An 18,256-nucleotide genomic window follows, 5' to 3' on the forward strand; every position below is an offset into this window, starting at 1 on the left:
ATTATTTGAAAGAAAGACATTCCTGCATCATCCTCATTTTGCTAATTTGAACATTTTACCTGTATGTTGCTTTCTTACATGGCTGCCATTATTGCTGTTAGCTAGAAGTAGGATTTTATAGAGCATATTCCATAACAAAGCAGATGTTTTGAAATATTTTGATAACCATGCCATCGGTATAGTTTCAAAATGCTGCTATAATCATTCACCTAAGGCTAAAAAGAGTCAAAAAATGTTTCTTGATTGAAGTATATCATTACCCTTGAACTTTTGTGGGATAACCATTTAAAATTTATTGTAATTAATGATTTAGAGTAATTAAATGGCAGATTAGAAGTTTAAAATGATTGAAATATTTGTGGTAATGGGTGTAGAGAACATTCTTAGTGGTGAAATTGAAGATTATAAATAGTCTTTATTTGAAATGATTACTTGTAAATATTATAATATATTTTTAATGAGTAGAAATTAATTTAGTGCTTAAACCCTTGTATATTTTGTAATTTTGTTTATATATATATATATATATATATATATATATTTTTTTTTTTTTTTTAATAGTGTTTGCCAGCTCTGAGCCGGTGCCAGGATTCCAAGGGGATACCCTGCAACTTGCATTTATTGACCTCAGACAAGTAAGATGTAATAATGTACTTTTCATTTATTGCTTTCTACCTCTTGCCTTTTTCTTTTCTTTTCTTTTTTTTAATGCTACAGGAATGCTTGTTTTTGCCTCGAAACAACTTTTCTTTAGAGAAAAGTTTAGGTGTTTGGTCCTTCTCTCTGAACCTGTATCCATTCAGTGTCTCAACCTCATAGGGCATTCTTGTTGGTGAATATTTAATTTAGTTGTTATTAGCAAAGCACATGACTAAATACTAACTTTATACTTTGGTTTATTGATACTTTAAGTTCTTAATGATTTCATGGTCATATATGAAAATTTGGTAGTGTAACATTAGTGTTAGAACCCAAATTAAGTATAAATTATTATAACCTAAAAAGGAATCTCTTGATTAAAATGTTGTCAGTGTAAAAAATGCTATTTTTATAGTTTTTCTGTATGCCTCCATAAAGAAGGATAAAACTAAATTTTGAAGGTAATTAATTATGGTGGTGGTGGTGACGTTTACATAAATCTTTTGCAGTCATATAACTAAATATAATGACAAATGTGATGATTTTTAAATCTCTTCTATTCATTTTACTGCTCTTTAACTTCTCTACTATATTGTCATTTTCTTTATTTTCTCTATATTACCTTGTCCCATCTCCCTCATAATTTTTCTTCTTATGCTCTTCTTCCTCTTTTCCCCTCCTTTTTCTTTCTTAATCCCAGGATTAAGGTGTTTAATCAAGCTGAGATTGCAGGAGTGTAGAGGAGGGATAAATCCAAATAAGAGGGCTCAGGAGTGTTAGGATTGACAACAAGAGTGACTGCTGCCTTTGGCAAGAAGAACCAGATGAAGATAGAATTAAATATCAGTCTATTAATGCTCCCATCTTCTTTGAGGGGTGGAGATAACTGGAGATGAGGTTCCACCATTGGTATGAATAAACTCTTCCACAGTGATGTTAAAGAGCTCTGATTTCAATAAATGTTTGAACATAGAGCTGATTTTGCTCATTCCAAACCAATGTTCAATAAGTATTTATGAACTACTAGGTACTAATTATTTGGAGAGGAGAGATGTGGTTAAAATCCACACAAAAGTAATATTAGAGATAGTTCCATCCTTATGGAGCTTATCCTTTAGAGAATCACAGTCTGGCTAGGAATACTTATATGACAGTGAGTCGTGTGGAAATAACTCGTATTTCAAGTCAGGTTTAGAAGGAAATTAGAAAAGCCATTCCTGTTGCCCAATTATAATCTGTAAATTACTGAACATATAAAATATAATCATTTTTCTGTTTACAGTCAGCACTCGTGTATTATGCCAAACAAGGGATACTGTTATGAGTGACCTAGATCTGTAGATGGTTAGCTACCTAGATCTGTAGATGGTTTTAACTTTACTAAGTTGGGGAAGATAGTAGAAAATGAAGAAAGTGGATTCTGAACTTCCATTTCAGTTTACCAGAAGATATTCTTACTATTGATGGTAGATCTATTTTCTTCACAAGTAGTTACCTTTGTTGCTGTCCTCCTGCTCCTAGTAAGATTATATGGAAAACTGAGTCCTTTGATATTTATTGTTTACCATTTTTTCAGTTTTATATGAATTTTATGCTGTTCTAGTTTATGATCTCATGTAGGATTGTAGATAGGATCACATAATTTTTTAAAAAATTTTCTTGGAGTATAGTTGACTTACAATGTTGTGTGAGTTTCAGGTGTGCAGCAAATTGTTTCAGTTGTACACGTGCATATATTCATTCTTTTTCAGACTCTTTTCTGATATAGGTTATCACAGAATTTTGAGTAGAGTTCCCTGTGTGGTACTACTATGGGGCTTCCCGGGTGGCTCAAACCATCTGCAAAGCTGGAAACCTGGGTTTGATCCCTGGTTTGGGAAGATCCCCTGGAGGAGGGTATGGCAACCCACTCCAGTATTCTTACCTGGAAAATCTCTGACAGAGGAGCCTGGCGATGGGGTTGCAAAGAGTCAGACACGACTGAGCGACTAAGCACAGCACACAGCATACTACTATACTATATAGCAGTGTGAGTGTATTAATCCCAAACTCCTGATTAATCCATCTTCTCCACACTCCCCCTTTGGTAACCATAATTTTGTTTTCAATCTCTGTAAGTCTGTTTTTGTTTTGTAAGTAAGTTCATTTGTGTCATTTTTTAAAATTAGATTCTACATATGAGTGATTTCACATGGTATTTGTCTTTTTCTGTCTAACGTACTTAGTATGGTAAGTCCATCCATCCCTAGGTCCATCCATGTTGCTGTAGGATCACATAATTTATAATGCTTTTGGCAAAGATTCTGTTCCTTGATTTGTCCAGACAGGTGGTTGGTTCATAGCAGATTAAAACTGATCCTAGGTACTTTCTTCCTTCAAACAATCATCATTTGACAGCAAAAAAATTCTCTTTACAAGCATATAGCCCACTAGGGAATTGTTATGAAAGCATACTTATAAATATTAATAAACATTTCAACTCTTTTTGGTTGATTTTCTTATCAGGTATGTACACTTAAAGGCATAAGTCCAGATTGACATTTCCTCATCAAGGTAATTTCTTGAAGAAATTTAAGTGAATAAAAAAATTCTGTTCTAAAACATTTAGAATTCTGACATTAGAATTCTAAAACATTTAGAATTACAAGTACATAGAACTGTTAAAAGATTAATATAGAAATAACCAGTTACTATAAAACACAATTTTAAAGTATGATAGTTAGTATGCAGTGAAAGTGAATAGTGAATAGAAAATTTTGATGAGCTAGCTTTTTATGTATTAATTTTTCTAGTCTTAAAAGAGGCTTAAAATTATTTCCTCTGATTATTAATGTTAACATTTAATCATACTTTCTTCTTGTACTTATCTATTCTAAAACAAAGTGCAACTAATTCTTTAAGTACTGGACCATGGTGATATAATATGAATTTTATGATTTCAGAGGCATGGATTTAATAACAACTTGATAATGATAGTTATTTTTCACCTATATTTGTTTTTCAGATTAACTTACAAATAGTTTACTGGTAAAATTCTAAGTATGGAAATTGGCCAAAAATAAAATTAGTCTTGAAAACTTTAATCTCATATAAAGTGATATAATTTTTTTATCAGTGTCAGTAATTATTTAAATAAGGATCCCTTAAAGTTTCAGTAGTGTTATGTTCCTGCCATCATAAAGATACTTCATAGCAGCATATTATTTTAACACTTTTATGTAAAGTAGTATATCACCAAACATAGAGAGGGTGCTAACACTTTTATTTACATTTCAGTTGAATTTCTGCACTTTTCCTTCTTTTTTCCGTGGCCTGTGATCCGTTTCTGTCTTAATAGGGCAGCTGACAGTTCTTTTCAAGTGTACTTAGAAAGGCAAAAGAGCCCTTTTCATAGTACTTATAAGAGGTCATGCTTCTGTCTTTCAGTTTGAATTTGATACTGCTTCATGAATTGCTGGGTATGAAAGATTAGGAAGTAGGTCCAGTGGTCAAATTTTACCTGCCCACCCGGACTTTGCCCTGAGGTCAAACTCCTGATACTTGCTGTTCTGAATAGAGGAGTCGATGACAAGTATGAGCTGATACAAGGGGAAAGTTAGAACCATATCAAAGCTGAAGGCAAGAGAATTGGGACTCAATGAGAGACTGTAGCTAAAAGATGGATCATCAGAATTGCCCTCTTCTAAAGAAAAGGAAATAGCTGACCTGTGAGTGAAAAGACTTTATCATCCTGCCAATCACATGCTTGCTAATGGAAGCCAGTTATCTCAACAACATTTTAAGACCTACTGACCCAGTAGACAGTGTGGAGGATTAGCAGTACTGGTACTGTCTTATGTGAGTATCCTTCCTCACTCAATTTTAAATGTGCTGTTTGAACATGATTTGTCTGTGTATACTTTTTTTAGTAAGTAAAGCCTACCATCCTTCTACCCCCAGTTCTGAAATGGAGTCACTAAATGATGACGGACTTTGATACACTTGTGTGTATCTGTTTTCTTTTACAAAGACCATGTCTTTTGTTAAATATAATCTTTCAAATGGATTACAAAAGAATTTCAAAATATGTAAAATGAAAATCTTAAAAATTTTAAATACTTTTATTATAAGATTTTTTATATAATATGTAGTATTCAGTAATACATTTTCAAATAACTCATTCTTAATACATAGCAAAATTTCACTGAATGTCACTGAAAAAAGAGGTGTCCCATATAACTGAATTTCCCAGGAAACTAAATATTAGTGTTTAATCACTAAAACTTTTAAAATGTAGCCAAGTTAGTGGGAAACTTTAAAAATATCTCTCTCACCTTCATAACTTCTTATTGAGCATAATTCTCACAGTAGACTGAGCATTCATAGCTCACTAATAATCCTAATACCAAATCCTCTTTACTTGGTCCTATTTCACTTCGTGATAAATTAGACTGGCAAGATATTATTGCTGCATCTGACAATATCTTGATAATCTTTCAGATAATAGGGAGAGGTTGAGGTAGGTTAGATGATAATGCAGTTAGATAGGTTTGAAGCTAATAAAACAATCTCTTCCCCCAGAGAATGTTGGCTAATGTATCATTATCACCCTCAATCAATATGTCCTGAAGTGTCTTTCCAGGAACACTGATTTCTCAAGATGAGAAAAGACATCTTTAAAAGAGTCTAAGTCAGCTAAGTTTAGGAAACACTTTATACTCTAATCCCCTCTTAAAAATTTACCACGTACATTAGAATTGTAAGGACTGAGAAATGGTTTGGTAACCCAGCATTACCTAAACTCCTCACAGAATACATCCCTTGCTAATTTGGAGTTGTATTACATGAACATACTTTGGGAAATGCTGCTTTAAGTCAAGATTCTGGCAACACCTTCTTGATGTCTGTCTTTGACAGTTTGGGATGAGCATATTTTTAAAATGATGACTTGGATAAATACATAGAAGACAGAATCAAAGTGCTGTCCGTAGACTTGAGTGATAAGCCAAAGCCAACAAAGTTACATTTAGCAAGAAAAATATTGAGTGCTCTATTTAACTTTTTTAAAATTAAATTTTTAAAAACACAGAATGTGGTAAATCTGACTTTTATTATGAAAAAGATCTGGTTGTTTTAGTTAACCTCCAAATGAACCAGCAGTATGCTGGGAATTCTTAGACTGCATTAATGAATGTGTGATATTTGGGTTAAACTACTGTGATTTGAGGCTGTTAAGACTGTGCTTTAAGTATTGCATGATTTGAGAACACATAAGAGAGAATTACAAGGGTAGTGAGAGATCGGATACCTTGTCATATGAAGAGCCTTTAAAGATGTGATACTAGGGGACTTCCAGCGGTCCGGTGGCTAAGACTCTGTGCTTCCACTGCAGGGGCCATAGGTTTGATCTCTGATTGGGGAACTAAGATCCCACATGCCGCGTGACTAAAAGAAAAAAATCTGGGAATATATAGTCTAAACCCTTAGAGAGGTATCCTTTTGTAGTGAAAATCAAATACGTGGTTCTTATTAGCCTATATTTGAGTCATTTTCTATACCATTTTCTGCTGCCTATTATAGTTCAACTCAGTTCAATTGCTTAGTTGTGTCTGCCTCTTTGGACCCCATGAACTGCAGCACTCCAAGCTTCCCTGTCCATCACCAACTCCTGGAGCTTACTCAGACTCACATCCATCGAGTTGGTGATGCCATCCAACCATCTCATCCTCTGTCGTCCTCTTCTCCTCCTGCCTTCAATCTTTCCCAGTATCAGGGTCTTTGCCAGTGAGTCAGCTCTTCTCATCAGGTAGCCAAAGTATTAGAGTTTCAGCTTTAGCCTCAGTCCTTCCAATGAATATTCAGTACTAATTTCTTTTAGGATTGACTGGTTTGATCTTGCAGTCCAAGGACTCTCAAGAGTCTTCTCCAACACCACAGTTCAAAAGCATCAATTCTTTGGCACTCAGCTTTCTTTGTGGTCCAACTCTCACATCCATACATGACTACTGGAAAAACTATAACTTCGACTAGATAGACCTTTGTTGGCAAAGTAATGTCTCTGCTTTTTAATATGCTGTCTAGGTTAGTCATAGCTTTTCTTCCAAGGAGCAATAACCCTATGCCATAAAAATTACAATTTTTCTTTTCCTATATAAGATTATATTCCATTTTCAAGTATTTTATTTCTGGCAAAATAGGGAAAAGAACAGTGATCATTCCTGTGAACTGTGTGTAGAGAATTTAAGAGAGAATTCGCATTGTATAAGATATATTTGGGACTCATAGCACTTTTCAGATAAATGTTTTATTGAAATATAACATATATTCAAACAACTCGTAGGTGTACTGTTGCCAATTTTTGACAAAGTGAATATATCTCTTTAACAGCCAGATTGAAAAGAACAACTTGACTAGGAAGTACCTTGAAAGAGACCACCACCCCTCACTGCACTTCTCCCTCTCAAAGGATAATAACTATAGTGATTTCTAACACCACAGATAAATTTTGTCTGATTTTGTATACATGGAATCAGGCCTTCCCCAGTAGCTCAGTTCGTTAACAATTTGCCTGCAATGCAGGTTCGATCGCTGGGTGGGAAAGATCCCTTGGAGAAGGAAGTGGCAACCCACTCCAGTATTGCCTGAAAAATCCCATGGACAGAGGAGCCTGATGGCCTACAGTCCGTGGGGTTGCAAAGGGTCAGGTACAACTGAGTGTCTAAGCATATAGGCATATATATGTGGAATCATGTACTACTAACTTTTTGGTTCTGTCTTTTGCTCAGTATTATGTTTGTGAAATTTATCCATACTGTTACATGTAGCTGTGGTTCATTCATTCTCTTTGCTATGTAGTCTGCTGCTGCTGCGAAGTCACTTCAGTCATGTCCGACTCTGTGTGACCCCATAGACGGCAGCCCACCAGGCTCCCCTGTCCCTGGGATTCTCCAGGCAAGAACACTGGAGTGGGTTGCCATTTCCTTCTCCAATGTGTGAAAGTGAGAAGTGAAAGTGAAGTCGCTCAGTCGTGCCGTCTCTTAGTGACCCCATGGACCGCAGCCTACCAGGCTCCTCCATCCATGGGATTTTCCAGGCAAGAGTACTGGAGTGGGGCGCCATTGCCTTCTCCAAGTCTCCCATTATATAAAAATGCAGTAATTTAAAAAAAAAAAAAAAAAAAAAAAAAAAATGCAGTAATTTATACATTGATGGGGATATGAATTGATTCCAGTTTTACTGTTACAAACTGTGCTAACATGACATGCTATTGCATGTCTTTTGATGAATGTGGACACGTTTTTGTTGAGGTATTTTACCTCGGAGTGGAATTGGTGTGTCAGGGGGATAGGTTTATAATCAGTTATAATAGATACTGTGAAGCAGTTTTCCAAAGCAGGAGTACTAGTTCATACTTCATACTTCAGCCAGCAGTGTAGAAGAGTTATTTTTGCTCTGCATCCTTGCTATCACTTGATATTAGTTGTCTTATTCCTTTTCAGACTTTCTAGTGGGTATTAAATACTTTTACATTGTGGCTTTAATCTGCATTTCCTTGATAACTTATGAAATTGAACTCCTTTTCATTTATCTGTTGTCTATTTCAATATCCTCTTTTGTGAATAACCTTTTCAAGTTTTTGCCATTTATTTTTCAATTGGATTGTCTACTTCTTACAGATTTCTAGAAGTTCTTTGTATATTTTGACTATGAGTCCTTTCTCAAGTGTGTGTATTGCAGGTATCTTCTGCTCTGTGAGTTGTCTGTTAATTCTTACTGATGGCTTTTGTTAAATAAAAGCTCATGATTTTAATGAAATCCAATTTATCATTTTTTTCCTTCATGATTAATCAGTTCTTTTCATTGTTCAATTTAAGAAGTTTTTACCTACCCCTGAAATTGTAAATGTTTTTTTCTAAAAGTTTTATTGTTTTACCATTCATATTTAGGTTTACAGTGCATCTGGAATTGATTTTTGTGCATAGTATAGAGTGTAAGGTTCAAGATTCATTATGTTCCATATGTTATCCAGTTGACCTAGGACCATTTAGTGAAAAGAATTGGCTCTCATAGCCAATTAATTTCAAATTAATTTGGCTCTCATAGCCAAATTAATTTCAATGTAAATTAATTATAAAACACAAGACTTTGAAACATAAATGATATGTATTTCTAATATACCAGTAACATGGGTTCTGTTGTCTGCCAGTTAACTGTATGCTTATACTTCATGATTCATGCCCTACCTCATTTGCAAATTAGTTATAGGGCTGAGGTTTTAAAATAGCAGCCTAACTATATCCCTACCACATCAAAGGTATTTTTAAAAATAAAGCAGTTCTGGAGCAAGTATTCATAACAATACAGGTAACATAAAAGAAAAAAGCAAAGTGATAAGCCATGAAGACAAGAATTGTGCCTTTTTTGTTCACTACTGTACATCTATTGCTTAACGTTATTCCTGGCACATAGTAAACAATCAGTAAATGTTGACTAAGTGAATGCAAATTATTCAGCTATATTAAAAAATATTTTTGGTGTGTTCAGTTCAGTTCAGTTGCTCAGTCATGTCCGATTCTTTGTGACCCCATGAATCGCAGCACGCCAGGCCTCCCCGTCCATCACCAACTCCTGGAGTCCATTCAGACTCATGCCCATCGAGTCGGTGATGCCATCCAGCCATCTCATCCTCTGTTGTCCCTTTCTCCTCCTGCCCCCAATCCCTCCCAGCATCAGGGTCTTTTCCAATGAGTCAACTCTTCGCATGAAGTGGCCAAAGCATTGGAGTTTCAGCTTCAGCATCAGTCCTTCCAATGAACACCCAGGACTGATCTCCTTCAGGATGAACTGGTTGCATCTCCTTGAGTCCAAGGGACTCTCAAGAGTCTTCTCCAACACCACAGTTCAAAAGCATCAATTTTTTGGCGCTCAGCTTTCTTCACAGTCCAACTCTCACATTCATACATGACCACTGGAAAAACCATAGCCTTGACTAGACGGACCTTTGTTGGCAAAGTAATGTCTCTGCTTTTTAATATGCTATCTAGGTTGGTCATAACTTTCCTTCCAAGGAGTAAGTGTCTTTTAATTTCATGGATGCAGTCACCATCTGCAGTGATTTTGGAGCCCCCAAAAATAAAGTCAGCCACTGTTTCCACTGTCTCCCCATCTATTTCCCATGAGGTGATGGGACCAGAATCCATGATATTAGTTTTCTGAATGTTGAGCTTTAAGCCAACTTTTTCACTCTCCTCTTTCACTTTCATCAAGAGGCTTTTTAGTTCCTCTTCACTTTCTGTCATAAGGGTGGTGTCATCTGCATATCTGAGGTTATTGATATTTCTCCCGGCAATCTTAATTCCAGCTTGTGCTTAGGTATTACCAAATATTCCTAATTTGGTATTAGGAATTGGGATACTCCATATAAATTAATGTTCCCTATAAAAAAAACATACTTTAAAAGAAATAAAATTTTCTTTACTATTTCAGCTATTTTTTTCATGGGAATAGTTCTAAAAAATACATGACACATTTTTCTGCCTTCTCATGTAAAACTGTAAGCATTACAAACACTTCTTGATTTCTCTTGGTCATTTAGGGATGCTAAAAGAAATGTTGTCATTGTTCCAAAACCAACTGTTCTTTTACGGAATAAAAAATATTTTTAGTAGGGGTATTATAGGAATTTAGACAAAGGCAGTATATGCCTTAATTGAGTCATCAACAATGACTAAATATAAACTAGAACTTAAATAAAGCAACATTTCCTAAACTTCTGTTATTTGGAACAGTGAGTCATGAAGAAAGTAGATTATAGTCAGTTAATTTTAGGAAATCCTGAATATTGTGTTCCTATCTTATAAATTCACAATTTTATTAGCACATTGAAGGCTTTGAGAGTCCTGTAGTTAAGGTGTATCCCTCCCTCCCACCACCACCACCAGACTTGTTTAAGTACAAAATACTTTAAAAAAAAAAAAAATCTCTTGGGACTTCCCTGGTGATTCCATGTCTAAGACTCCTCACTCCCAATGCAGAGGACTCAGGTTCGATTGCTGTTCAAGGAACTGGATCCCATGTGCCACAGCTAAGAGTTTGCATGCCAAAACTGAAAGATCCTGCATGCCGCAGCTAATACGTTGTGCAACCAAATAAATAAATGGAATATTCTTTTTTAAAAAAGAGAAAGAGCAGAGAGTCCAAGTATGAATCCACACAAATACGGTCTTTAAAAAAAAAAAAAAATCTCCTACTGTCCTGCAAATCAGTGCTCTATAACACAGTTTGAAAACACTGAATTACCTGGACTGCTGCAATGCGTTAATCTATGGATTTCTAGAACTATGTTCTGGTTAAAACAGAAGCCTGTGAAAGCAAATAGATAAGCCTTTTAGTAGATAGATGAAATTTAAATATTAAAACACAGATAATACAAAAATGAAAAATAGTAGAAAACTTTCAAAAATAATTTGTTGAACTTCCTTTTTAAAAAAAAACATTCAGATGATTTTATGAAGGATGGTAATTACTAGAGGATTAATGCTGCTTAGCTTTAGTAAACCAGTCAGTCAGTCATACATAATAACTTGTTTTTTAAGAAGAATGAAACAGTAACACAGGATTGCTCATGAAGAATGAAGAGATTTAAGAGGGAAATTAAAATACCAGCTCATATGGAGTTCAGATCCTTACAGTTGTCACATTCCTTAGTGAATCATCAAGTCTATTGTTATTGAGCCACTGTATGCATATGCATACTTGGAGAGAAATAAAGAATATATTTGCTACTTTTTTTTCTCCATTACTAATGCACTGTAAATGAGATGAGAAAATTTTGAAAGAGAGGTATTTTGATAAAATAATCAAGTTCTACATTTTGTTTGTTGTGAAGAACATCTCCTGGGTTGCCATTTCCTTCCCCAGGGATTCTTCCCAACCTAGGGATTGAACCCACATCGCCTGTATCTCCTGTATTGACAGGCAGATTCTTTACCACGGTGCCACCTGGGAAGCAAATACATTTGAAGTGACTTTTTTCAAGATAACTGTACCTTTCCTTAAGACAGAAAACCCTAATACCTTCTAAATTAAGAATCTTAAAGCCAAAATGTCACAAAGAAAATAGTATTACTATTTAGTGGTACTAAAAATGTAATGAAAAAACTTCTGTGAGTCCTTTAAAAGACTTTAAATGTTCTCAGTTTACACATTATGTTTGTGGGTATGTGTCCTCAGTTGTACTCTGCAACCCCATGGACTGTAGTCACATTAACTTAACCATAAGCACCTTCAGATACAAAATAGAGAAGAGTTAGGGAAACAAAAGCTGCTTTATTCAGTTTGTCTCTCTCACCAATCACCAAGTCCTCCCTGGCAGCAAAGGAGGACGTGTACACCTAAAAAAACTTTTACCATCCATCACTTCTTTGATCTGACTTAATTTAAAGAATATGTTTTTTAAAAGTAATTTTGTGACCCTGCATATGCATCTTTTATTGATGGTACCCAGGGAAGATTCTCTGCCTCCCAGAAGAGTCAATGGATGTTCTGAATTCTAAATATAAGCCGATTCCTTTTAGGTTGCTTTTTTTTTTTTTTTTTTAACGTTATCAACTTCTAGAACTTGACTATCCATATCCTGAGCCAGTGTGACTTCATATACTTGGAACAGGAGTATAGTGCATGGCGTTTTTTAAAAAGGCAGCCCATAAAACCCCTCTTCCCTTCGCAGATTTGTTTTCTTACTTACATATGTCATCAACACACATGCCATTTTCTTTCATGATAAACTCCAAATCTGGACTTCTCAATACAATAACCTGCATGAGGTAACTCAACAGCCCGTTAGCCCTGACTATTATAGTCCTGACTATTACAGATTTGACTGATTTGACTGTTCTTATATTCTACCACTTTATAGACAGATCTGTTAGGAATGATTTGCAGCTTTTTATTATTTTCATTGTTTCCTTAAGCATTCAACTCCTTGAGCAGGAATTGGTTATAACATAGATTGCATTGCATAAAGGTCCTTACGTGCCTTTAGATCAGGGATTCTAACCTGGGGATCACAGGTTGGTTTAGATTTATGCAAAATCTTTTCTATATGTGCATATTTCTGAGAACAGGGTCCAATATTTTCAATAGATTCACAAAGGCATCATATGTGACCTAACAGCAGTTATCTCATCACCACTGCTCCAGGGAAACTGAAAACTGAGCATGCACACACACCTTAAGACACCTTTGGAACAGGAAGTGTATAAGTAAATTAAACATTTGTTAGTGAAATCCTGGAAGTATTTGTAGTAAAAGGCATTATGTATGTATGGATTGTCATTTAATTATTTACTAATTCATTTGTTCAACAAGTGTTTATTGAGTGCCTTCTATAGCCAGCTACTGGGTAAACAATTGAACAGCAGGCAATAAAAGAGCTCCACAATCTGCGAAATGAGTTAGCTAGTATCACAGAAGATAAAGTTGAAGATAAAGACTGTTCAATTCAGAAAGGTATCTTGGCTAATAGGATGGAAATTAAGGAGTGTAAAAAGAAAGCCATTGAAGAATCCAAATGGTGTGCTGAGGAGGCCATTATCGTAGAGGAAATCATCTAATATGGATTCCTCCTTCTCTTAATAACTACTGTGTGCCGTTGGGAAACTGTTTCCTGAACTAGTTGAATGATTTAGTGAAATCTGTGTGGGAAAATGGTGTATAATTTACTTATGGGAGAGATCTTTTTCATGGCATGCTTAATCTTTGTTGCTAAAATTAGTGGATTGTGTGAAACTTGCATTGTAGGGATCATTAGTTGACTGAGTGAGCAGTTACCATCTCTTTGAGTATACTATACTTCATCAGGGTGATGGCAAGACTGGTGTGCCAGCTCTGTATCAGGTTAAACTATGAGTGTAGTTCCTTCTAATAATATTGTTTAATAAGGGAAGTACCCTGGGAACCCACCTCTCTGTTCTCATTACCATTCTCACCTAATTTCTTCTATCCTTTTCTACATAGTCTGACAATCTCTCTCTAACGTGCCCTCAAATGGTTATAAAATTTAGGGAAGAAGTTCAAATGTACTTCACCAGAGAAAGATAGGAGAAAACTGATAAATATATACTTGTGTTTGACTCAAATTGAAGCAACTTTGGTTTCTACCTAAAGGGACATGAACGAGCCTTGGAAGTTATGAAGGAATTGTTAGGCCATAATTCTTGCCTTGGAGACTGGGTGTCTGCCAAGACTTTACTTTGAAATTTCTGTCTTCTGTTACTAATCTTGAGGCATCATAACATACAATTCTTTTGCCACTAGTCCAGTTTATTCTTTTATGATGAGGAAGAAGGCACTTTTAAATAACAATTATTTCCACTATAATTAAACAAATCTTCTTTTGTTTGCATTATATTTGTTACTATATTGTATACACATTCTGCTTGCTTAAACATGCCCCTCTGACTACTTCACAGGAACTTTCTTTAGAAGTTTTAAAGTCTTTGACTTCTTAAAGTATTAATGGGATTTGCCAAAGTTGTAGTATCCAAATGCTTGACTAGATATAGTAGCAGGACAACAAGCTTGTTCACACAGCTCCTCCAGCAAGCATTTTTCCCTTAGACAATCCTAAATTCATTTGAAGTGCCAAAGAATTAAAGGAAGACATTTTGGGGGCTTACTTCTGAATATAACAAGATCAGACATCTCACAAAGTTTACCTGTAAGGTCCAGATATTAGAAAAGTATGCTGCCCTTTGGGAGAGCTTAGATTAGGAAGGATTAGGCTGTACCTGAATAGCTTTTGCCTTTCAGTGTTGTAATACTGGTGTCTTACAGTTTATGCACTTAACTAGGTATGGAGTTTTATGCCCATATCTTCTTCAGTTATTGATACAAATTTTAAGCTAATAGATTTTTGTGATTATATTTAAGGGTAAAGGTTTGGAGCTGTTTTGTAGTTTTGGGAAATTGCTCTCTAAATGATTTTTTGAAAGCAAGGGAAAAAAAATAAATAGCATAATAATTACAAAAATAATACATGTTCATGGTTCTTTTTGGTTTTTTAAGTAATTACAAATTTATAAGAAGTTACAAATACAGCTGAGAGAGGTCCTATGTATACTTCACCCAACTTCCCCAATGGTAATTAATGTTTTGTATAGTTATCTGGAGTGGGAAGTCAAGTGGGCCTTAGGAAGCATCGCTACAAACAAAGCTAGTAGAGGTGATGGAATTCTAGTTGAACTATTTCAAATCCTAAAAGATGATGCTATGAAAGTGCTGCACTCAATATGTCAGCAAATTTGGAAAATTCAGCAGTGGTCACAGTACTGGAAAGGTCAGTTTTCGTTACAGTCCCAAAGAAGGGCAATGCCAAAGAATGTTCAAACTATCACACAAGTGCACTCATCTCACACACTAGCAAAGTAATGCTCAAAATTCTCCAAGCCAGGCTTCAACAGTACATGAACTGTGAACTTAAGATGTTCACGCTAGATTTTAAAAAGGCAGAAGAACCAGAGATCAAATTGCCGACATCCGTTGGATCATCGAAAAAGCAAGAGAGTTCCAGAAAAACATCTACTTCTGCTTTATTGATTACACCAAAGGCTTTGACTGTGTAGATCACAACAAACTGTGGAAACATCTTAAAGAAATCAGAATAGCAAACCACCTTACCTGTCTCCTGAGAATTATGTATGCAGATCAGGAAGCAACAGTTAGAACCGGACATGGAACAACAGACTGGTTCCAAATTGGGAAAGGAGTACATCAAGGCTATGTATTGTCACCCTGCTTATTTAACTTATGTGTAGAGTACATCATGCGAAATGCTGGGCTAGATCCAGATTGAAGCACAAGCTGGAATCAAGCTTGCTGAGAGAAATATCAATAACTTCAGATATGCAGATGATGCCACCCTTATAGCAGAAAGTGAAGAGGAATTAAAGAGCCTCTTGATGAGAGTGAAAGAGGAGAGTGAAAAAGCTGGCTTAAAACTCAACATTCAGAAAACTAAGATCATGGCATCCGGTCCTATCATGGCAAGTAGATGGGGAAACAACGGAAACAGTGACAGACTTTATTTTCTTGGGCTCCAAAATCACTGCAGTTGGAGACTGCAGCCATGAAATTAAAAGACGCTTGCTCCTTGGAAGAAAAGCTATGATCAACCTAGACAGCATATTAAAAAAGCAGAGACGTTACTTTGCCGACAAAGGTCCGTCTAGTCAAAGCTGTGGTTTTTTCAGTAATCATTAATGGATATGAGAGTTGGACCTTAAAGAAAACTGAGCACCAAAGAATTGATGCTTTTGAGCTGTGGTGTTGGAAAAGACTCTTGAGAGTCCCTTGGACTGTAAGGAGATCAAACCAGTCAATCCTAAAGGAAATCATTCCTGAATATTCATTGGAAGGACTGATGCTGAAGCTGAAACTCCAACACTTTGTCTTCCTGATGCAAAGAACTGACTCATTGGGAAAGGCCCTGATCCTGGGAAAGATTGAAGGCAGGAGGAGAAGGGGACGACAGAGGATGAGATGGTTGGATAGCATCACCGACTCAATGGACATGAGTTTGAGCAAGTTCCAGGAGCTGGTGATGAACAGGGAAGCTTTGCATGCTGCAGTCCATGGGCTTGCAGAGTTGGACACGTCTGAGTGACTGAACTGAACTGATAGTTATCGACTGTTGTAAAAATCAGAAAATTAACATGACATGCTCCCTGCTTAAAACACAGAAAAATCAAACATGTAGAAATTTATAAAAAGAAGGGCCTTATTTTTTTCCTCCTCTTCAGTCTCTCAGAATCATTTCTGTGTTTCCCTGTAGACCTTTTAAAATGCACATTTGAACACACACACATGCGCCCCCTTTGTGCACACATGTAGAATTCTTTTCTTTGGAGGGGAATGGATCATATGTGGTATAATTTGCATTTTTCATGCAATACTATGTTATTTCATATGGGTAAATATGAATCTGCTTTACTCTTTTTCATTTCTTGTTTGTGTGAGTGTCCATTTGGGCAAATATGGAATATTCCTTATCTGTAAGTATTATAGTATGATTAATTTTGATGTACATTTTCAGTGTGTTACTAAAGAAGTAAGACTTTGTCCCCGTGGATGGGGAATTATAAGCCAGTGCATAACGTAAAGAGAGATAGTCCCAAATTTAAATTTTTAAATCATTGATATTCTTGCTGTTTTTTTCACTGACAGAAATAGGTTAAAATTTTTAGAATAGTCTGCCACCAATAAAAAGTAGTGATATTCTGGCTCTTAGTAAATATTGTACATTCAGTAATATTAGATATAAAATCAATATTTGATGCTTTCCAAAAGGGAACTTTATCCTTCCTCTCAAAAGTAATTCACACTTTTGTCTAAATTGCAGTTATTCATTTATAAGAAAAATTATTTTCTCTAATAATTTTTCTTTTATTAAACAGAAATGTTTCTCTTTTTAATTATCAGTTTCTTTGAGTTGTGAGGATAATTTATGAGAAGTTTAAATATTTAAATGCTTTGTCAGAAAGAATAATGTACTATTTGTTTCACATACTAATGAGTATATCCACTGTTAATGGTCTTTTTGCAGCATAAAACAAAATTTCCTAGGTTGCCCCTACTGTATTTGCTATATCTAATGTGAAATCTTACAGCAGTGTTCTGAGAAACCTTGCCGAGAATTTTTTATTGAAAGCAGATAGGTTTCAATAAAACCTACAAATATAAGGAAGTCTTGTATAAATTAAACCATCCTAAATAAGTTATTTAAGCCCTTAATTTGTAAATTTAGGAAATTAGATTCTAATCCTACTTTATATAAATTTGAACTAGGCAATCTCTCTGAAACCCAGTTTCTTCTTTTATAAAGTATAGAAAAGTCTCCACTTCACTGGAATAAAATGGTCAAGTGAAAGTTACACACAGATATGATGAATGGTCTGAAATAAAGATAAAAATGAACAGGTGACTAGTAAACTTTGTGTAAAGACTATCAGAATCTTCTAGGTAATCTATGTGTGAAGGAGTTCGAGAGTCAGGCTGTGTTTGTGCAAATCTTTTTTAGTGGCCTAATTAGACGCTTTTACGTGTGTATAAATTTCCCTGCTTTTCTTACGTAGCTATGTTTTTTCAGAGAAAAAGCACAGTCCTTAAACTTTTGCTTCTCAAAGTGTTCTAGGAAATGTAATTTAGTTCAGTTCAACCAGCTTTTATAGAGTACCCTAAAAGAGAATTAAGAGATATTATGCTGCCCTTGAAGGTCTCGTAATTTGGTTGGAAAGTGAGAACAGACATAACCCCCAGATATGTACAAATATGTACATATTCCAGACTTTAGGTAGTTCTCAGTTGCCTGTAGAGCCATCCATCCTCAAATTTAGTTGGCTTAGGGAACTCAACACTGCTAACATTAAGCTAGCACTTGGAAGGAGTGCATTCCACTCATATATTTATAAAACCATATATTAAAATAAATTTAGGTTAGTGTCTTTTAAGTCAGTAGTGACTTAAGAGCCAAATGTATAATACAGTCATGATGAAAATTTTTGCTAGTATATATGGAAAGGATGTGATTTGCTGAAGGGATTAATTGATTTGAGAATTAATCATTATAGCATTTTTGCCT

At 35.3% G+C, this 18,256-nt stretch overlaps 1 protein-coding gene across 4 annotated transcripts in view; it reads left to right on the plus strand.

Annotated features, from left to right (window-relative positions):
• EXOC6 (exocyst complex component 6) overlaps nucleotides 1-18,256 on the plus strand; it is a 178,400-nt gene that overhangs the window by 144,444 nt on the left and 15,700 nt on the right. For all 4 annotated transcript variants that reach the window (XM_065922922.1, XM_065922926.1, XM_065922923.1 and 1 more), the window contains exon 20: nucleotides 562-635. In XM_065922922.1, the coding sequence (XP_065778994.1) occupies nucleotides 562-635 (74 nt within the window). The remainder of the gene's footprint in view (nucleotides 1-561; nucleotides 636-18,256) is intronic.

This window comes from Muntiacus reevesi, chromosome 2 (assembly GCF_963930625.1).
Source record: "Muntiacus reevesi chromosome 2, mMunRee1.1, whole genome shotgun sequence".
Classification (NCBI taxonomy): Eukaryota; Metazoa; Chordata; class Mammalia; order Artiodactyla; family Cervidae; genus Muntiacus; species Muntiacus reevesi.